Source organism: Asparagus officinalis, unplaced genomic scaffold (assembly GCF_001876935.1).
Source record: "Asparagus officinalis unplaced genomic scaffold, Aspof.V1 AsparagusV1_Un390, whole genome shotgun sequence".
Lineage (NCBI taxonomy): Eukaryota > Viridiplantae > Streptophyta > Magnoliopsida > Asparagales > Asparagaceae > Asparagus > Asparagus officinalis.
In genome coordinates, this window is record NW_017972655.1 from 65,319 (window position 1) to 88,046 (window position 22,728).

Consider the following 22,728-nt stretch of genomic DNA (forward strand, 5'->3'; position numbering starts at 1 on the left):
TTATCTATCCATGCATCCTGGGCTAACTAGAAATCACAAATAGGATCGAGAAATAATAAATACAATCCTTGTTCAACTAGAAATTACGAATAAAGTGACTTTTTTCCGAGTTTGTTCAAACCTTACTTGTGATATGTTATTCCTTTTTTTTGTTAATCTACTGTATGATATTTTCCCATGAAAAAAAACTTATACACATAAAAAATTTATACACATGGTTTTTAATTTCAATGTGTTCTCTCATGTTTATAATCGTCAGAGGATTCTACATTTATATATATTGTTCAAAAGAACATAAAACTATCAATAAATCGATAACTTAATTGAATAGACTGGTCTAATTAACAATTTATTTTATGATCACAATCATATAAGCTATAAAAAATGAAAAAATCTATAGAACTAAGGTTATGAATAACTTCCTAACCCGAGTTCTAGAACTGGATTCTGGATACTCGCTCAAATAAACTTAACATTAATACCCAAACCATCTTGAGAAACACATCAAACATTGGTTGCATTGGATGCAACCCGTTGTGTACACCGTCTTAAAACTGGATATGAGCTACTAGTACACGAATCTGGTAACTGATATGCCTACCTGATAGAAGAATCAATGCATTAGAGGAGATACCCAAGCTGGACCAGGTCCTGTAGGATTTTTATGATTGTTCAAACTAACAGGGATGAATGGCATTTTGATCCCCTCCGTTTCAATTTTCGAATTTAATTTGGAGGAAGGAAGCTATCTTTACTTATCTGAAAAACTGAATGTAACCCATTACCTACATATCTCAAAAACTGGTAACTGAGATGTGTAGGCAATGGGTTGCATCCAGTTTTTTGAGATATGTAGGTACGTAATGGGTTACATTCAGTTTTTCAGCTAGGTAAAAAAAAAGAAAAAAAAAACTTTTCTTTTCTTTTCTTTTTTGTGCTGAGATTTTGGTTTATGGGTTTGATTGGAGTCCATAAGAATTAATCAAGTGAGGTCTCTTAAGAAAATTTGGTGAAAATTAGAGATGTAGATGGTCGTTTATGTGGAGGTGGCACTACCGGTAGTAATAAATCATAAAAGATTCTACCTTGAGCTCTGATCTGAGAGATGATACATTGACGATCCTGGCTCCTGAGCTTGAAAGCTTAAGCAGAGGAAGAAGAGCTTCAATCACTCTCTTGCAACCGTAATAGTTGGTGTCGATGCACGTAACTCCACCATCATAGGTCTGCTTAACACATTCTTGAATTATATCCACCGCCTGTCCTGATAACTGCACACCAATCAAACCCATAAACCAAAATCTCAGCACAAAAAAGAAAAGAGAAAAAAAAGACTAAAAAAAAAAAGCATAGATAACAATAAATTCTGCATGTGTATTTTTTTACGAAACATATTCATCTATATCCAGTTGGTTTTCTGACAAAAAATTGTTCCTTAGACGTCTGGAAAAAAACATTTGCACTTCAGAACATGACGGTGCCAAGGAATTTTATCATGTGAAATCTCTACAATTAGACATTTATTTTTAAAGCATCTATAACTTTTTCGGATGAGAGGGGGGGAAAAGAAGCTTTTGAAAGTTAAAAAGAGAAGATAGGGGGTAAAACTAAGTTGTTAATATTGGTTACGTACTGGAAAATTTGATATTCTACATTAGGATAAACTACAAGTTACCTTCTTCTTCTATATTCTATATTTTAAAAAAAAACCTCATTTAAAAAGTTCAACAAAAATCTCCTTACGTATGATCACAGTGGCAGTGTTAGTTCAAGTGTTCATATGGAAATTTTAGGTCAATGATTTGAAAAAAAAAAAAAGGTTATAATTTAGGCAAATCAAAGTACAAACTTTTTCTCTATTTTCATCTTTTCCACTCTCAAAAGCTGTGAGATTCGGATTAACTAACGGTCCATCAATGGTCAAAATTACTTTTTTCGAAATTAAAGATAAAAAAGCTAGCATTTTTTTTTAACCCAAACTTGGGGATCAATGTTGAGATCCCTGAGCTTCTCCTCATCGACAACAAGCCCGGAGGCTCCAGCGTTGTTGACCAAGATATCGAGCTTCCCGAATCGACCCTCGACGAACCGGGCCAGGGTTTCGACGCTGGAGGGGTCTCGGACGTCGAGCTGGTGGGAGACGACGTTTTCGAGGCCGAAGTCTCGGCGTAGAGACTCGGCGGCCGCGACGCCGAGGGCGGGGTCGCGTGCGGCGAGGACGACGGAGACGCCGCGCTGCGCGAGGTGGCGGACGGTGAGGCCGATGCCCTTGTTGGCTCCCGTCACCACCGCGTACAGTGGAGACTGTGGTTTGATGACGGTAGTCTCCATTTCTTCTCTCTCTCTCTTTTTTGGAAAGTGGGAGGAAAGAGAGAGAGAATGAGTTCGGTATTATGTGAGCGTATATAATGAGCGCACGTTAGTTATAAAAGATCGATTATATGCGAAAACGATAATATAAAGTAGAAAAACACTACGCGCTTTAAAAATATCAGGTGAGGCCTCCTACACTACAGAGGGAGAGGGGGTGCGATCGGAGGTGAAAAATCTCAGGTGAGGCCCCTTACACTGTAAAGAAAGGAGGTGTGACCGGAGGTGTGACAGAGGGTGTGCCTCTAGCGTCACCCTATAAAGTAACATTACATCAGGAATGGAGAGCAGGCAGAATGCAAAGTGTACTGCTCTCCCTTCTTACTCATTTGCGTACGATGGTGATGATTCACCACATGAAAATTATAATGATGCGCTATCATGGTTCTATTTTTTTTTTGTACGTAGGAGTATCAAGTGAGTATAATGAGAGTAGTATACTTATCACTACCTTTTTAGTGATTTAAACTCTTTCGTTGTTGTCTAAAAAGCTAATCAAAGCTAAGTGAATAAGAGATGGGCTAATTTTATATTTTATAATTTAAGCAACTCAAAAAAAAACCAGGCTTGTGAAATCTGCACAAACCATTTATTTGTGTAAATTAGATTTGAACTTTGTTCTCATATTCAAGTCCAAATTGAACACGAATTCGTCGTACTGAAAGTTTACACTAATAATTGGAATTATGTATTGTTCGATTCCATTATTTTCCATCCTGCTTTTGCACCGTACAGTCCACGGGAGGACGAAGAGGGGATGGGAAGGGGTAACCATTTGCTAGATTTGATCGAATGAAGAGGTAGAAGAGCTTTGTTGTTAAATGTTTTTATGGATTTTAATCGGAGGGGAGGGCAAATATTACTGCTCTCCACTAAATACTAACATATCTTATAGTGGTAGATAAAATAAATAATTAATTGGAAGATTTGAATTTTAAGCCATTATGTATTAGAAAAAGCCCCTTTATATCACACGTTAGCGTGTGATCACATGCGCGCTTTTTGTTTGGATCACTGCCGTCTAGTTTAAGAGATTATACTCTTTCAGTCTTTTGTCAGTTTGTGTTCTTTGTCTGCTTAAGAATTAAGAATGAGAAGCCAAAACAATTCTCGAATCCGTTGGGTAATGTATAGCAATATGAGCAAAGAGAATAGAGAGAAGACAATGAGCACTTAATCTTTCAATTTTTCTTTTTTCTTCACTTACAAATAAAATCTCATACCATCTACTTATAGGCATGTGAAAAGGAGATATTACATGCATCATATTTATGAGAATTTACTTGGGAATGTTAATAGACATCTACAATTAGTACTACTATAACTCCTTGAAATACCAATGAACATCTATAATAATAATATTATAACAATTATAACACTCTCCCTTGGATGTCCATTTATTCAATCAAGAATATGCCTCGTTAAAACCTTACTAGGTAAAACCCTATGAGAAAAACCCTAGTGAAGGAAAAAGAGTACATTATTCTTATCCATCATTTGAGGTAATACTTTGCTAGAAAGAAAAGAAAAAAAATACAATACTTGCTCCCCCTTTTGTCTACATCCTTATCTTGTAAGATCATCATTCGAGGTCCTTGAACCATCGTAGTCCAATTTTGTAGACTAGTTCCTAGAAACTCTTTGTAGGCAGTGACTTCGTGAATAAATCGGCGAGATTATCACTAAATCGAACTTGTTGAATATCAATAACACCATTCTCTTGAATATCATGAGTAAAGAAGAACTTTCGAGATATGTGTTTTGTTCTATCACCTTTGATATACCCCGTCTTCAATTGAGCTATACATGTTGTATTATCCTCATACAAAATTGTTGGTACCTCAATTTGAGAGGACAATCCACATGTCTTCTGAATGTGTTAGATTATTGATCTGAGCCAGACACACTCTCGGCTTGCTTCATGAATTGCCAGAATTTCTGCATGATTAGATGATATAGTCGCAATTGTTTGCTTGGTAGAACGCCAAGATATAGCAATACCACCATATATGAAGACATAACCCATTTGTGATCGTCCATTATGAGGATCAGACAAATAACCCGCATCTGCATATCCTACCAACTCTGATTTGGACAAATGAGCGTCCATTATGAGGATCAGACAAATAACCCGCATCTGCATATCCTACCAACTCTGATTTGGACAAATGAGAATAGTATAAACCCATATCCATTGTACCTCTATCCTACCAACTCTGATTTGGACAAATGAGAATAGTATAAACCCATATCCATTGTACCTCTAAGATATTAAAATATATGTTTAACCCCTGTCTAATGTCTTCTTGTAGGTGACGAACTATATATTGCTAATAAATTCACGACAAATGATATATCCGGTCGAGTGTGACTAGCAAGATACATTAGTGCACCTATTGTGCTCAGATATGGTACTTCAGGACCAAGCAGTTCTTCGTCATTTTTCTTAGGTCAGAAAAGATCTTTATTAATTTCAAGTGATCTCACGACCATTGGAGTACTGTGCCTTATCCATATAAAATCTTTTAAGTATCTTTGATATATAAGCAGATTGGTGTATAAAAATCTCATTCTTAAGATGTTCAATCTGTAAGCCGAGGAAAAATTTTGTTCTGCCAAGATTTTTCATTTCAAATTCCAGCTTTAGGCCATTTGCAGCCTTTTGAAGCTCTTCAGGAGTTCCAATGATCTTTAAATCATCAACGTACACTACAATAATCACAAATTGTGATTTAGATCTCTTTATAAAAACACAATGGCAAATAGGATATTATTATAACCTTGTTTCAACAAGTACTCAGTTAAGCGATTGTACCACATACGACCTGCTTGCTTTAAACCATAGAGAGACCTCTGCAGTTTTATCAAATAAAACTCTCTCGGATTAGAGTTATACTTTTTCAGGCAACTGTAATCCTTCCGGGATTTTCATATAAATGTCATTATCAAGTGAGCCATACAGATAGATTATGATTACATCCATGAGACGCATTTCAAGTTTTTCACAAACTGCCAAATTAATTAAATATCGAAAAGTTGTTGCATCCACCACAGGAGAATACGTCTCTTCATAATCAATATCGGGTCTTTGTGAGAATCCTTGGGCAACTAATCGTGCTTTATATCTAACAACTTCATTATTCTCGTTCCGTTTTCGCACGAAAACCCATTTATATCCTACAGGTTTTATACCAGTAGGTGTCTGAACAACAGGTCCAAAAACTTTATGCTTCGCTAGCGATTTTAATTCACAATCTATAGCATCTTTCCATTTCGGCCAATCTTCTCGATGTCTACACTCCTCCATAGACATTGGTTCAAGATCCTCATTTTCATTTATAACATTTTGCGCAACATGATATGCAAAAATATCGTCGACGATTATTTCATTTCTGTTCCATCGTTCCCCAGTCATAATATAATTGATAGAGATCTCTTCATTTTCTTTAATTTCAGGTACCCGATTCTCTTTCGGAACTAACTCATCTAGATGCTCACTGGAGAACTTTCTTGAGTAACATTTTCCTCAACTTGGTCATTTGTATGCTTTACTCCTTTTCTTTTACGAGGATTTTTATCTTTGGAACCGATTGGTCTACCACGCTTTATTTGTCCATTTATCTCATTAGCGGTGATAGGTTGTCCTTCAGGAACAACAATTTTGACAGGAGCATTTGCAGCTGGTATATGTGACTTAGTCACTTTTTTTGGGTCAGTAAACGCGTCTGGCAGTTGATTTGCTAATTTTTGTAAATGAATTATCTTTTGAACTTCTTGTTCACATTGTTTCGTGCGAGGATGATGGTGGGACAATGATAATTCATTCCAGCTAATTTCTTTTACCAGCTGCTTAATTTCCCCCCCTAATGTTGGGAAAAGTGTCTCATCAAAATGACAATCGGCAAAACGTGTCGTAAATAAATCTACTGTAGACGGTTCAAGATATTTAATTATAGATGGAGATTCATACCCAACATATATTCCTAACCTCCTTTGAGGTCCCATCTTCGTGCGTTGTGGTGGAGCAATTGGAACATAAACCGCACATCCAAAAATTTTTAGATGGGAAATATTTGGTTCATGACCATAAACCAATCGTAATGGGGAGAATTCATGATAACTTGTTGGCCTGACGCGAATAAGTGTTGCTGCATGTAAGATAACATGTCCCCATAAAGATATAGGAAGTTTTGCTCTCATAAGTAATGGTCTGGCAATTAATTGAATTCGTTTTATAAATGATTCTGCAAGGCCATTCTGAGTATGAACATGTGCTACAGGATGTTCAACGCTTATCCCGATAGCAGTACAATAATCATTGAACGCTTGAGAAGTGAATTCACCAGCATTATTAAGTCGTATAGTTTTAATCGGATTGTCTGGAAAGTGAGCTCGTAGTCGGATTAGTTGAGCTAGTAATCTCGCAAACGCCAAATTGCGAGTTGATAATAAGCATACATGTGACCATCTAGTTGAAGCATCAATTAAAACCATAAAATATCTAAATGGTCCACTTGGTGGATGTATAGGTCCACAAATATCACCATGTATGCATTCCAAAAATCCAAGGGATTTAGTTCCAATCTTAGCTGGTGACAGTCTAGTAATTAATTTGCCTTGAGAGCAAGCAACACATGAGAATTCATTTGTTTGTAACATTTTCTGATTTTTCAATGAATGTCCACATGAATTCTCTATAATCCTTTGCATCATAATTGAACCGGGATGACCTGACTGTTAATGCCAAACTATAACTCATTGTGATTAGTTAACTTCTGGTTTACTGGAGCACGTGCCTCAATTTTGCCAATATTTGTGTAGTATAAACCAAAAGAAAATGCAAGCTATTTTTCTAGTACGCTTTTCTTACCTGAAACAATAGTCGTAATATACAAATATTTGACATTGCCTTCATTTGTTGTCTCAATATGATATCCATTCTTGCGAATATCCTTAAAACTCAATAAAATTCGTTAAGACTTTTCAGAATATAAGGCATCATCAATTACAAATTTTGTTCCTCTAGGCAATATGATATGAGCTCTTCCGGAGTCTTCAATTAGGTTTGCACTGCCACAAATTGTACTGAAATTTGTTGCTTGCTTCTTTAAGTAGGAGAAGCATTTCAAATCCTTAGTATGTGTTGTTGCACTGTCGATGAGGCACAAATTTTTGTCATCAACAAAAGGTCCAATCGGAGATAATTCCATATTCATCATTGAAAGAGTGACATGCGCCAAAGCAAAGAAAATAAATAAATAATAAAATATAGGAAATGTAAAAAAATAAAAGTCATAACTCATATTGCACCTAAAACACATAAATATTGATTAAGATTTTTATTTTATTGCATAGATATTTATTTGATAGCATAAACATTACATAGATATTTATTTGATAATGTAAACATTCTGCTTATGAAAATATATTTATTTGATAGCATAAACATTACATAGATATTTATTTGATAATGTAAACATTCTGCTTATGAAAATAATATTATCATCCTTGAACATTATTGCATAGATATTTATTTGATAATGTAAACATTCTGCTTATGAAAATAATATTATCATCCTTGAACATTATTGCTATCAATCAAATAAGGAATATTTTCCTTCGGTTGGAGGAAAAAATCAGCAACATCCAGATGAGTGATATCATTAGAAGGATCACACTCAGTAACGAAATTTGTTTCCACCTTTTTCTCATTTTTTTAGTGATTCTTGATAGAGCTCAATAAAATGCTTCGGTGTACGACAGATACGCGACCAATGGCCCTTCATTCCACAACGATAACATGAGCTTTCCACTGAATTTTTGTTTGAGTCCTTGTTTGAGTCCCCTTTATCTTTCCCAATTGTCTTCTCATTTCTCTCCCACTTCAGGTGGCGAGATGAATTTTTGAAATAACCACCACGATTATCAAAACAACCTGAACGACCTCGACCACGTCCGGTTCCACGGCCACGACCATGACCACGACCTCGTGTTTGATTATGATGCTGATACGTAGTCACATTCACTTCAAGGAACGGAGCAGAACCAGTTGGATGTGCTTCATGATTTTTCATTAAGAGCTCATTATTTTGTTCAGCCACGAGAAGACAAGAAATCAATTCAGAATATTTCTTAAAACCCTTTTCACGATATTGTTGCTGCAGGAGCAAATTCGATGCATGAAAAGTAAAAAAAGTCTTTTCCAACTTATCCTCATCAATGACTTTTTCCCCACATAATTTTAACTGGGAGCTAATTCGAAACATAGCTGAATTATATTCACTTATTGTTTTATAATCTTGTAAACGTAAGTGCATCCAGTCATAACGAGCTTTGGGAAGAATAACCGTCTTCTGGTGGTCATACCTCTCTTTTAGGCTATTCCAAAGGACAAGGGGATCCTTTACCGTTAAATATTCCTCTTTCAGTCCCTCGTGAAAGTCGTGTCATAGGAAAATCATTACTTTTGCTTTGTCCTGATTGGATGCATCATTACCATCTTTAATTGTATCACCAAGGACATTAGCTTCCAAATGGATTTCAGCGTCAAATATCCAAGATAAATAATTTTTGCCCGTGATGTCTAATGCCACAAACTCAAGCTTTGCCAAATTTGCCATGATGCTATTATAAAAAATTAGTTAGTATATGATCAATTTATAGTTACAAAAATTCATAAGTATTTACAAAGAAACAAACAAGACAGAGTTGATAAATTCATAAGTATTTACAAAGAAACAAACAAGACAGAGTTGATAAGACGTAGTTGATGGCATGTGCATGCATCCAATAAATATGCAAAATAAAATATGAATAATCCAACTAGAAAATTAGATTAAGTACCCCTTTTTTTATTAGACTGACTGAAGACATGACGTTTTCTTTTTGAATTAATAAGTTATTTATATAAAATTGAGCATATGAAGCATGATAGATGATCCATAACAACAAAAAAAATCTTATATCTTGCATCGAATAAATTTAATATCAATGTAAAATTTTACATAATGAAAATCAAACCTTAACTGAACCAATATTTATATTAGTAAAATATATTAATCCTAGAAGAACCAAGAAAAGTTTCTCAATGCGCCAATATGTCCAAATTCTCAATCAATATAATATATAATATAAAGATTAGAAATCTTTACCTTAAAAACAAACCGTTGTGCCATAGCGGGATATAGTCTCGTGCTGATAACGTGTTATAAAGCTAATGGATAGCAATATGAGTAAAGAGAATAGAGAGAAGACAATGAGCACTCAATCATTCAATTCTTCTTTTTTCTTCACTTACAAATACAATCTCATGCCATCTACTTATAGGCATGTGAAAAGGAGATATTACATGCATCATATTTATGAGAATTTACTTGGGAGTGTCAATAGACATCTACAATTAGTACTACTATAACTCCTTGGAATACCAATGGACATCCATAATAATATTATAACAATTATAACAAAAACAATCCCCAAAACCAAGCATTTACTAAATCAAAAGGCACATCATTCACTAGGGAACATAAAAATTAATTAACCAAAATTTTAATTCAATTTAGTAATTTGAAACCAGTACTTAGCTTTTTTTTTCCCATGTAAACATGTTTTCGGGTTAGTTCTACAAAAGTACCACAAGTACTAATTCATAATCAAAATCCTGAAACATCTCTGTTTCAATATGGGACTAAACTGAAAACATGAATTCCATTGTCTATCACTTCCTTGCACACATCAAAATCATTGGGCATGAAGTAGTTCTTTTTTTTTTAAAAATCTAAGAAGTCCTTTATCAGTTGAGACACCAAAGTAATTACTCTAGATGAACTGTGCCAAATTGGCAAGCTGAGGAAGTCGAGTATTGAGCTGATGGAAGATTATGCTCATAATTCCAAATTCCTGTAGAAGCAATTTCAACAGCTCATCTCTCTGGTGGAACTGCTTCCGATCTCTTGCTCGTTTCCGTGGAAGGAAGAACCGAAGCATACTCTCAGAGTCTCGGATATATGAAGAACTGATCTAGGGAAGTATAGAAGACATTAGAAAACACAGAACGCGCTGTAGTCATGCAGAAAAATGAAAGAAAATCGACTTTAACGAAACTGAATTTATGATGCTCCATGTTCTTGCAACATACTATATCTCGTAAAGGGCAAGAATTAAGGGAAAAGATCTGTGGAAGTGAGATGAGGGATGCGATCTCGATGAAAACAATCTGTCTGTCACCGAAACTATAAGCTGTTCTTCCCAATTTTTGACCCAATTAATTTGCTTTATATAGTTGACCAGTTCTATAATGGTTTTCTTCTGTTAGCAACGGTTGTGAAGGTGTTTTCACAAAACATAAGGAGTCGAGTATTCTTCCATACTGCTTTCTTTTGTTCCTTTTGGCTTACTCCTCTTATAGTCCCATATTCACATTGAAGTTAATAAGATATAATTTCTATTTTTTTAAGAATATAAAGTTAAGGGTTTTTCTCATATTAGATCCTAATTCGTACAATAGTTTTGTATTAGACCCCCATATTTTTCATATTTGTAAATTATGTCCCCAAATCTTCATACACTTTTTACCCCCAAAACGAAGGTGTTATTTAATACAACTTGATGGATTTGGAAGTATAATTAAATATGGCAATGCTATTTAAAACAATTTAATGGAGCCTAACACAAAAATAGGATAGAATTTAGGGTCTAACATGAGAAACACCCAAAATTCAAAACACAAAGGAATCTATTTGTCAACTTGTACTGGGAATCTGGTAAATAACTAAATAAGTTTCAGGACTAATCCCTAGTTTTATTTGATACTATACGAAATTCTGTTTCGAGCATTGGATTAAATCCTCCTGTGTCCGATCTTCTATTGCTTGATGTTGCTCAGGGTGTAGGCCTTGATATTCATGAGGGTGTTGTAATCACACAAAGAGGACATATTTCAATGTGATTGCTGCATTTGTCCAGGTACGGCCTTATTATTGAAAATTGTTGTTACTGTCCATTTGGGCCGATTAAGAGATGTGCAAAACTTTGGTAATTAGCTGAATTCTCAGGAAATTATATGAACTGGAACCAATAACATACAAAGAAATAGACACTCCGCATCAAAGTCGACTGGACATGTGCTTTGGAAAATTACAACTGAAGTTGCAGTTGCAAGTTTTTGTGATTCCCTGAACCAAACAACCCCGAAATTGCATGTCCTTGGTCACAGGTGAATGCTCCATATTATATCTCAAGGAAACTTCAAAATTGGTTCTTTTTTCTATTTGCCTCACTTCTTCTCCTAAATGAACCTATTTAGCTCTTCCTGTGAATTGCACAAACTTTTGTAGTCTGTCTTTGATCCCATAAACATAGTACATTAGGCAATAGAACTTTTAATTTTGCAGAATGAAGACGGCATAGGTTGTTTATAAATTTGCATGAGTGTAATAATGTTGGTTTTTAAGTGAAAATCTGAATTGAGATTACATTAAACCTACTTAGCAAGGGAAAGATATGGCAGGGAAAAGAAATTTGAAATAAATTCAGGGAGAACATTTAAGAAAGGAAGAGGGAGAAAACAAAACAAGAAACATATAAGATAAAGCAATATAAAAAGAATACGAGTGATTTACTTGCAAAAATTGGCATATTGAAGGCATTTCACACAAGTTACTCTATTGTCTTAAATTCTAAACAGAATAAAAGACCATTATGCAGAATATAACTCGGCGAAAAGCGAAAAAAGACTCACTGGCTGATGGTCACAATGAAGAGATGAAATAGAAGTAATGCCCAAGGAAGCTACCACACTAAGAATGAAAACCGAGAGGCAAATCTCTGCTCCAGTGATGCAGCCTTGGCCTAAATAGAGCGATTGGATCATTGATTAATCTGACAGAACATAAAGCAGGTTTTCCCTTTGTTTTATAGACTTCAGTTAATTAGCCGAATTTCTGTAGAAGCTACCACACTAAGAATGAGAACCAAGAGGCAAATCTCTGCTTCAGTCATGCAAACTTGGTCTAAACAAGGTGATTTGATCATTGATTAATCTGACTGAACGTAAAGGGGATTTTCCCTTCATTTTATAGATTCATCTTAAGTACCCAAATTTGTGTAGTCCCCATCAGAACTGTATCTTTCAGTCAGAAGAAGTAGAAGCGCCTGGCAAATTCTGCATGCAAATTGCATCATAAGCATCGACGGTTAAACCCAGAACCAGGAAAGACTCCAACTCATCAACGAAGCGCTCTGTTCGCCCAAACAAAAAAGGCCTTGCAACATCAGAAATTAGTTCCCTAAACCGTTTGCGCTTATCCTCGGGCATCACATTTTTTATGTGATCTTGCTGCTGTCTTCTGATGAAATTCTCAATTGCTCCATGAATATGATGTACAATAATTTCCACATCCTCCTGTTGGGTGAGAGCCTGGATTTCCCTTCTCAACCAATTCTCAAGCCATATGTTTCTCCTAAGATACCTAAGAAGCTTCCAGTACAAATGAACATCAGATTCCTTCCTTGAGACTCTTGCATTGCTATTATACCACTGCAATCGAAATTGATGAGCACTAGAAAGATTGTTTTTGTCATGGCTCTGGCTTATGTAATGCTGCTGAAAATTTTCTCCATTGAAACCGTGAACTATAGAAAAATTTTCTGTCATGCAAAGAGGGCATTTCATTGAAGATTTAGCTTGAGAGTGCTTCTTGGATACCACATTGGACCATTGAACAATGCATCGGTAGCAAAATGAGTGGAAACATCGATCTAAATAGGCTTCTTCCTTTACTGGTTCAAGACAAATTGGGCAAGGATCAGGGCCCTTATGATCCTTGCTGCTACGAGATGCCATGAGCCGCGCCAATTTTTTTTTTTTTTTTTTACTTTTAATGCATGGCCAATTTCCTGCTAACCGTTCAACATGTTTCAAATAGAAGCTCAAGACCATGTCATGCAGCACCTGAAACTAAATTGTCTTGCAGCTGTGACGAAAATCCAATAGCCTATAAGAGAAATTAAAACTGATGGTTAAAAACATGCATGGAAATAGGCAATCCACTATAAAGAATAAGGATAGGAATCAAAGAAGACATCACGACCATTTTTACTGTTAACCATATATAGCATATCAAAAACAGATTAATGTCTAAGCAAGATGATTGGCAAAGCTATTAGAATGAAAATATATGATCAATCTGAAGGTAAATGAGGTTCCACACTATATCAAACAAGGCAGTTCCTAGTGTCCTGTGGTTGTCTGAGTGTTATACTATATCACTTGTTATGATTAGCCCATGATAACTTGTAGTGAAACGTAGTCTATTAACATAAACATATTTATCAACAACTATTTGCATTTTACCCTGGCTTCAAAAAAGTTGAATGATATGATTCAGCAGAATTCAGCATCTTTGTAACCATAATCCACAAGCAAATCTTTTGTTCTTTTAACTCTTCTGTGGGAAATTTAGTGATAGAAAACCTTCAGGGTTCAGAATGAAAATGACAGTCCTGGTAGAGCTCAATGGTGAAACTGCGACTTTGGTTAATAAGCATGCTAGACTATGCACGCTCAAAGGCACCAAACAGACAAAGGCATGTAAATGCTCACGCTATAAAGCTAACAGCACCACATCCTATAAGCTATATCAATCATCTGAAATTTGGCTATGGACGAAGAATACTATTTGTCTAACTTAACTATGATATCAAGTGATTCTAAGAATAGGTTGGGTACTACATCCTAGAAATGACCACTCTAGCTAACATGTACGCGTCGTTTTAATATGATAATGATAACAAAACCTTTCTCATCAGGAAACAAAGAAATACAACTCTGCGTATCAACTTACAATGAATTTGCATGATTGATTCAAATTAACCTAATGACAACAACAAGCCTAATGCTGAGCTTCCAGCAATCATGAAACTAACTGGTGCTAGCTGGTTAGTTGCTAGTTATTCTTGACTTTCATGTAATTTGTTTTTGAATGCAATCCAAAATGACTCATTTCAGAATTTTAAAGATAAAGTACTGTGTTCAGTTCCTTCGACATATACCCTTAAACAGGGACGTGGTACCTTTGGGTAAGAAAAATATTGCTCACAATTCAAGTACTAGAAAACAGCAAGCACTATGGTAACCACCTCTCACGAGAAACCGACTCGGCTATATTTCTCAAGTCATGCTGGAAAAATATTGTTCAATAAAACTTGAGACACGAAAACAAGCAATCTCAATGAAACTTGAGAACCTGCAATCAGGTTTTCAGTAAAAATAGGAAATCCTACAGTATATACGGATAGTGGTATCAGGATTAATAGTAATAGCCTCCGTGGCCTAGAAAATTAAGATCTAGCTGCAAAATTTAGTCAGAAAACCAAGCAAATAAGTAAAGGATAAAAAAGAACCGCAGGTAGAGTTACAATATGAGATCAACTCCAGGTTAAGTATAATGTTGAACTGCTGAAATCATCAGTACTCCAATCGCTAGTTAGCCCTCAGCAGCTCCAGGGTTTTGAGACTGAAATGAACAAATTTGGGAATTTTAAAAGATTCCACCTTCCACCTTCTTCAGTTGCTAACGGATTCCAGTGAAGCCTTAGCCGCCACTAATTATACATTCAACAATCAATATACCAATTCTAGGGTTCTGGATTTGGTAAAAACATAGACTTGATTTATGATTCGAATTGAAAAAAGAGCAAGAGATCTTAACATTAAGAACTTACTTTATTAGATTGCTGATGCGATTCGAAGACGATTAGGCAGCAATAACGTTAAGAATTTGTGGCGAAAGAGGGAAAAAAGAAAACCCTAGAAATCTCGACGACGATTGAAAGAGAGGAAGGAAAAAAAATTTGGACCATTTCTCGATTTGTGCGTGTCATCCTTGCGCAGGGGCCATGCTAATCTTCTCTGTATCGTTCCAATTTTATCAGATGTCTCCGAAGAGACAATGCTTCATCCCGCGTCTTTGAATATAAAGAGCTACTGTTTTCAACTCGTGGCCAATGTGGGACTAAACCAAATTCTAAACTTAATTACTGTTTTGTGATTACATTGCTTAGTTAAGTCGTAAGATCGCGAGCCCAACTGGCTCAGCGGCTCAGCCTGCTCCTGATCAATGCTAACTTGAGAGTTCAACTGTACAGAGGGGGCAATGAGATTTACTTTTTTCTTTTTTGCAATTAACTATACTTCAAAAGTGGTTCTATTAGTATTTGTTATACCTCGAAAATCATCATATCCTAAAACAGACATGTGGCGTAAGTGGTGGGATTAAAAGCAGAGTTCCGCACGAGCTTAGGTTGCCAACTAAGCCAACAAGTCCGCGCAACCTGGGTCCAAGACGAAATGTGTCATTGAGTTGGTCTTCATAGCGAAATCTGAGTCGAGTCGAATGGCGCCCTCAAGTCAGGAACACATAATGACTAGCGGTCTCTTTAAAAAATATTCACATTTAATGATGAACAGGTTAGCATCCTTATTCTATCATCCGTCAATGTCGCATTTAATGCATGATTAAGTATCATGATGACCCTCTGGTAGCAACGCCCCAAATCACGTCATTTTGTCATCATTACATTAATATTGTGAGTACAATTCTCTATCTACAAACAATCTGCTTCAGACATGGGTCAAGCAACGGCACAGTGTCAGATCAATCAATCAAATATATTACGCAAATACCCTTATTAACCTCCTATAAATAGCATGGTTTTTGCTATTTAGAGGTACGCGTAAAAAACCCCCAAAAGGCTATATTCTGTTCTTCTCTTTAGATTATTAAACTAGTCATTGACTTGAGTATAGGAGGGTTCACCGGAGGAAACTACCTCCGGAGCCTCCAACCTTTGTTGTTCTGCGCAGATCCTTGTAGCGTGGTATACCCTTCAAGACAATCAATCATTAGAGGAGACTAAGGGCCCCCAAAATCCTCCCTAAACCTCATACTAATTTCCGTACATAAACAGTATTTTTTGAAGTTGAAGTGCTTTCTCTGGGGTACTCCATAAATTTTCAAGTCGCATTTATGAAAATAGAATGCAAGTTTGTCTCTCAAAGAAGATGACTCTGCCCTTTATATTTCATTTATACAAAGTGGTCTTAAATTATAAACTTAGGAGTTAATAAGCATATGATGTATGCATGATTTAGAATCGTATCAGAAAGCTCCGCACCATGTGAAGTGTGAGTAGTTTAGTCTTTTTAGTGCCACCTGTTTGGCACAAATCAACCCCACACTAAGCAGAGTTCTCATAGAATTCCTTCAGCTTGAAGGATAAATTACATGAAAAGATAAGCTTTATATTTTTTATCTAATTATACTGAAGGAAATTACATGAAACTAACTTTACTCATTTGGATTTAAGAAGATCAAATGTTAAATTTTCACTTAGCCCATACACATATACTCACCTAGCCCGCTCATCACTTAGCCCGCTCAAAACCCACCCATTTAGTTAAATGGGTGTAATCGGGCGGGTTTATCTCAATTTAGACTAAATGAGTACTAAATGGGCAGTACCTACTCACCCATTTACCCGCCCGTATTCTCAAAACCAAAACCAAAACCAAAACCAAAACCCTTCGGGGCTGTTTGGTTCATGTTTTTTGGGGGGTAAAAGTGGGGAAAGCTGCCAAAAATGTCAGCTTTTTGGTAGCTTTCCCCCAAAATCAGTTTTTAAAGAGCTGATTTTGGTGGAAAGCTGTCAAAAAGCTGACATTTTTAGCAGCTTTCCCCACTTTTACCACCCAAAAAAGAGGAACCAAACAGCCCTTAAGCCAATGATCGATGATCCTCCGCCATCACCATGTGAGCTCCTCATCGAGAACAGCGAAGCGATCTCAACGAGATTCCCCTCTTTCTCCCTCTTCCCACTTGTAAGCAAACCTTAACCCCTAGTTTGCTCATTAATTTTATTGCTTTTAGGTCAAATTGAGTTTACTTATTATTCTACGATGATCTTTCATCCTCTGGCCATTCGTTCCCAGTTGGTGATGTTCGCCTCAGGATTCAGCATGTATTAATCTAGGGTTTGCCTTTTGTTCGTGTGAAATATTTGCATTTTTTTAGATTGAATTGAGAAATTGGAGAATGAAAAGGAGAAATTGAGGGGAAAGGAGGAATTTTGTTGACATCAAGACAAAACCCTAATTTTTAGACTTTGTTGAGGCTTCTCTGATCTGCTCAAGTTTATGCTTCATTTTGAGATCAAACATTAAAATTCTGTTGAATCTAGTGAAATCCGTGCAACTTACATATTTTTTTTAAGTTTAAAGTGTGAAATTGGAGAAGGAAGAGGAGAAAATGAAGGAAAAGGAGTACTTTTGTTGAAAATCAAACAGAACCCTAGCTGAGATTAACTTTGTTAATGTTTCATTCCATGGTCCAAATTTGTTAAAAATCAAATAGTAATAAGATTCCATCATTAACTTTGGAGGTGGGGGTGGGGGGGATACTCTAAAAATAGAAACTTGTTCAGGTAAAGCGAAAAAAATCCAGCAGGATGTGTCCAACAGGTGGAATTCTACGTTTTTAATGTTGGAGAGTGTTCTGAACTTTCATCGGGTATTTGAGCATTTGGAGTTCATTGATCCAAATTTCACTTTTTTGCCATCAAGTGAAGAATGAATAAAGGTTGAAAAAATTCCAAAGTTTTAAAAACCTTTTTATGAAGTGTCCACTCTTTTTTCTGGAAGTAAATATCCAACTGCCAACTTATATTTTGGTGGAGTGTTTAAGATTCAAAAATGCATAATGGAGGAGATGAAAAGTGATGATCAAGATATAAAATCCATGGCAAATGATATGAAAATAAATTTTGATAAATATTAGGAATGTTACAATGTTCATTTGCAGTCATTTTGGACCCTCAATACAAGGTAAAGTATGTAGAGTTTTTTTTTGAGAAATTGGGAGTTAGTTCTTATTATGTGTTGACTATCTTAGAGAAACCTAGAAGTATTTACAAAGAATATGAGTGAGCATCTCTAGGTACATTTGTAGCTGAGAGCAGTAGTGAAGAGAACTTTGGAGATGTTCCTAATAATGAGATGGCTGAGTTTTAACAGTTTGAGAGTCAATTATATTCAGTCAGTGGGTCCAAGTCTCAGTTAGAAGAGTATCTAGATGAAAAATTAGTCGGTTGGAAGAAAAATGATCATTTGAATGTTATCGAGTATTGAAAAGGCGAATGCGAGAAGCGTCCTCAGTTGTCGATGATGGCTTAAGATATATTGAGTATTCCTATTACTTCGGTGGCCTCTGAATCGGCTTTCAGCATTGTGGGTCGTGTGCTTGACAAGTATCGGAATCGTCTTCTTCCGGAGAATGCTGAAGCTCAAATTTATACTAGTTCTTGGTTAGACGGGATTCCTTGTGAGTTGCCTTCTTTTTTTTCTTTATTGATTTTTTGTATTGTTGTGGCCTACATATTTTATCATAGAATATTAATATTATATTTTCTTATTAAATGCAACTCTGGCAGACATTGAAGAAGGAAATTTATTAGTACATGATTTCAGTAATCTAGAGGTTTTTGAATCGAAAGGCGAAAGTGATTAAGGTAAGATTTTCAATCATGGATTTGATTAGCAAAATCTGAGGTTAATTTTGCAAATGTGTGAGGCCTGTACTTATTTATAAAAACAATAAACTCAACATTTTTTTAATAAATTTATCCAAATTTACTTGTTAGAAAAACTGAAACTGATTGAAAATGTTGGCGTGCGGTGACTGGAGGCGTGCGGTCACTCTGACTGTTTATCCAGATTTTTTTACAAATTTATCCAAATTAGTCATTTTCACGTTTAATGCGAAGTGACTGGAGGCGTGTGGTGCCGATGTGGTCCGATGTGTCTTGAAGACTGTTGGCGGCAGAGGAATGATGGTACTAATTATGCATTAAATGGCTTTTATTGTGAGGTGATCGGCTGTCAGAGTGCGTGAAGGGGCTCGAGGCTCGAGGTATTTTGTCGCATTTCTACTTGTCCGGTGGTCAAGAAGTATCGCTTTTGGAGTCGCATTCATAACATGTCGGTCGATCGGTCAGTCGAGTGGGGTGATTAAATAGTCGACTTAGCTAGGGGTCGACATGTAACACCCTTCGAGTCATCCTCACAAGATATCGGCGTGTCGAGTTGACTAAGCCTTTGGTTATTCAAGCTGACTCGATTATGCATAATGTGTGACACTTGTCTGCTATTGATTGGAGATTGTTTTTTAGCACAAAAAATGGCTATAACAATGGAGAATGATTGATAACGTCTCAATAAAAAATAAAACAGAAGGAATGAAAGATACTATTTTCTGAATATTTTATAGAATAGTTTTAAATAGAGTCTCTGCTGATATAGAGTCTCTGATAATTAATATATCAAAGGAATAATAGCTTTCCGGGACTTGGGATAACTATCAAACTTGAGATGATACCATCGATGAGTCTCTGCTGATGCAAATACTAAATTTGCCACGACAAACAACAACGCAAGCCACACAGTGAAATCCAAACCCCCACTGGCGACCAAAATCCCAGCATATATCACGATTTCAGAAAGATAATGCGGGCAAGAGACATATTCAAACCAGTCTCCATAGGGGATTACGTAGCCATTATCTCTTTTATTTTCACGCAAAGACCCAAGAATTTGATGACAACGAAGCTGATGTAACCAACCCCAGATAAAAATAGTAGACCCAATCCACTGACACCATCCCAAACAGATAAAAGGTTTCAATATTTCCTTCCATTTGAACTCAACCGGTAATTCAGTCGGCCCTTTGACTATGAATTCCGTCAATAGATGAACTGAATAACTCAATGCTTCCAGGGAAAATCTACCGGCAAGTGATAGAGGTGCTGCTGTATAAAAGAACAAACCAGTAAAGTAACCAAGGATGTGCATCCGAGCTGATGGGCTATAAATAAACACGCATTTTGACTCATATAAGCGTCTCAAGACTTGAGCTTCCAGCAATAAAAGAACAAATACGGTTCTCCAAGCCTTAATTCTGTGCCCAGCAGAAGTTCTATGGCCATCGCAATTATATGCATAGAGCCATGTTGAAAGGGCCAAGCATGTTGTTAACACCACAGCTAAGACATAGAAATGTAAGAAATATCTTTGAGGAATTGAGAATTTATCTAAAGAGTGCGAGGTTTTTCCTCTAGCAGCAAATGTTAAGAGCAAACTACGAAAGAAATCGAGAGATTTAATTGGAATAGATGCCACGAGTATTGGAAGTATTGCTGCAATCCAGGCAAGCCTCAAAAAAGCTGTGAATTCTAAATCCATTGGAGAAGCAGCTGAGAGCAAGTAAGATTGGAATTGAGGCATAATGTCATCTCATTAGCTGCACTTAAAAGAAGTGAGTTAATCTCAGGCAAAATCATGAATGGAGGCCGATACATAAAGAATTTTTTACTGTGCAATGTATATTCCGGCGTACTAAAAAATGTAATGATTTTTTTGTATGTTTTCATAATCATGTCAAGAATCTAGCTCTCTTGTTCATTTTATGGTTTAATTCTCTCTTGAGACCTAACAGAAGAGCAGAAACAAAACTACTGTGAATGATCCGCATAAGTAAGGAAAAACACCTATACAGACAATACCCCTACCATAGTGTAAGGAATAAGTAAAGAAAAGAAAAGATATGCATTTATTAGAAATTAAGAAGGCTGAGGAATCGCAATCTTTCCTGCCACTTGAACTTGCTAGCATTGCTTTGATTTTTACTAACAACTTTAATGTATATCAACAGAAGATTCTTAAGTCATAACCAAAAAGCAAGTATAAAACTGGCAAGTTTGTATCTTTGTTTTTGTAGAGAACCGGTTTTCTCAAATAATGAAGGGGGGAAAAAGGAAAATCAAAAGTTTCCTACCTGATGCAATAACTTTGGTTAATAAGCATGCTAGACTATGCACACTCAAAGCACCAAACAGCCAAAGGCATGTAAATGCTCACGCTATAAAATTAACAGCACCACATCCTATAAACTATATCAATCATCTGAAATTTGCTATGGACGAAGAACACTATTTTCGAACTTAACTGTGATATCAAGTGATTTTAAGAATAAGTTGGCTACTAATCACCACTCTAGCTAAAATGTGTGTATTGTTGTTTTAATATGATAAAGATAACAGAGCCTTCTCATCAAGAAACTAAGGAATACAACTCTGTGTATCAACTTACAATAGATTTGCATGATTATTCAAATTAACCTAATGCCAACAACATGCCTAATGCTGAGCTTCCAGCAATCATTAAACTAAGTGGTGCTAGCTGGTTAGCTGCTAGTTATACTTAACTTACATGCAATTTGTTTTTGAATGCAATCCAAAATGACTCAATTCAAAATTCTAAAGTTAAAGTACTATGTTCAGTTCCTTCAAAATATACCCTTAAATGGGGATATGGTATCTTTGGATAAGGAAAATATTGCTCACAATCCAATTGCTAGAAAACAGTATGCACTATGGTAACTACCTCTAGCGAGCAACAGGCTCGGCTATATTTCTCAAGTCATGCTGGAAAGCAATGTTCACGAAACGAACGAAGAGGAACTACCGGATCATATTAGTTTAATAACCTATAACGAGACACAAAACAAGCAATCTCAATGAAACTTGAGAACTCGCAATCAGGTTTTCTGTAAAAATAGCAAACCTTACAGTACATGCGGATAAAGGTATCTAGGATCAATAGTAACCGCCTCTATTATCTAGTCTCCTTGGCCTAGAAGATTAAGATCTAGCTACTCTATAAGTGCTTCAAAAATGTTAACCAAAATTGAACTCAGTAATAAATGAAAGATAAAAAAAGGACGGAAGGTAAGGCTACAAGATGAGATAAAGTCCAGGTTAAGTATAATGTTGAACTGTTGAAATCGTCAGTACTCCAATCTCTAGTTAGCAGCTCTAGGGTATTGAGACTGACATGAACAAAATTGGGAATTTTAAGAGGTTCCACCTTCTTCAATTGCTAACGGATTCCAGTGAAGCATTTGGGGACGCTAATTATACATTTAACATTCGATGTACCAATTCTAGGGTTCTGGATTTGATAAAACAATGGTCAAAGAAATGAAAAAAAAAACCATCTAAATTCATTATTAGAATCATAGATGTGATTGTATGTTCAAGTTAAAAAAAAAACCAAACCCCAGAATCTGCACGATGAAGTAGAGAAAGGATTTGAAAAAAAAAAATTGACGATGACGAAAAGAAAAGGGAAAGAACAAACCCTAGAAATATCGACGACGATTGAAAGAGAGGAAGGAAATAAAAAAAAATTTGGACCATTTCTCGATTTGTGCGTGTCATCCTTGCGCAGGGGCCATGCTAATCTTCTCA

General features: G+C 36.0%; 3 protein-coding genes across 6 annotated transcripts in view; all 3 read right to left on the reverse strand.

The window, feature by feature from the left end:
- LOC109827729 ((+)-neomenthol dehydrogenase-like) overlaps window positions 1-2,400 on the reverse strand; it is a 3,565-nt gene extending 1,165 nt beyond the window's left edge. Inside the window, exons 1-2 of the mRNA XM_020394747.1 lie at window positions 1,975-2,400; window positions 1,086-1,271 (exon numbers count right to left, since the gene is read on the reverse strand). Coding sequence (XP_020250336.1) covers window positions 1,086-1,271; window positions 1,975-2,331 — 543 coding nt within the window. The 5' untranslated portion in view covers window positions 2,332-2,400. The remainder of the gene's footprint in view (window positions 1-1,085; window positions 1,272-1,974) is intronic.
- A 7,369-nt stretch (window positions 2,401-9,769) lies between these two features.
- Window positions 9,770-15,327, reverse strand: LOC109827725 (tripartite motif-containing protein 40-like). 4 transcript variants are annotated; one of them, XM_020394741.1, is made up of 4 exons: window positions 15,094-15,327; window positions 14,788-14,973; window positions 12,110-13,364; window positions 9,770-10,384 (listed from the first exon to the last, which is right to left on the reverse strand). In XM_020394741.1, exon 3 carries the CDS (start codon window positions 13,307-13,309, stop codon window positions 12,500-12,502), a length of 810 nt encoding a protein of 269 aa, XP_020250330.1. In that variant the 5' UTR covers window positions 13,310-13,364; window positions 14,788-14,973; window positions 15,094-15,327; the 3' UTR covers window positions 9,770-10,384; window positions 12,110-12,499. The 4 variants fall into 4 exon arrangements, with proteins under 4 accessions (XP_020250330.1, XP_020250327.1, XP_020250328.1 ...); XM_020394738.1 differs by having other exon boundaries at window positions 9,771-10,389; XM_020394739.1 differs by having other exon boundaries at window positions 9,771-10,389; window positions 14,773-14,973.
- A 4,330-nt stretch (window positions 15,328-19,657) lies between these two features.
- Window positions 19,658-22,727, reverse strand: LOC109827724 (polyprenol reductase 1-like). Its single transcript, XM_020394737.1, has 2 exons — window positions 22,619-22,727; window positions 19,658-20,720 (listed from the first exon to the last, which is right to left on the reverse strand). The coding sequence occupies exon 2, from the start codon at window positions 20,702-20,704 to the stop codon at window positions 19,736-19,738; it is 969 nt and encodes a 322-aa protein (XP_020250326.1). The 5' UTR covers window positions 20,705-20,720; window positions 22,619-22,727; the 3' UTR covers window positions 19,658-19,735.
- Window position 22,728: the final 1 nt, after the last annotated feature.

Excerpts from the sequence above, each read along its gene's own strand:
- LOC109827724 (XM_020394737.1), bottom strand. The coding sequence starts at position 20,704 with ATGCCTCAATTCCAATCTTACTTGCTCTCAGCTGCTTCTCCAATGGAT.
- LOC109827725 (XM_020394741.1), bottom strand. The coding sequence starts at position 13,309 with ATGGTCTTGAGCTTCTATTTGAAACATGTTGAACGGTTAGCAGGAAAT.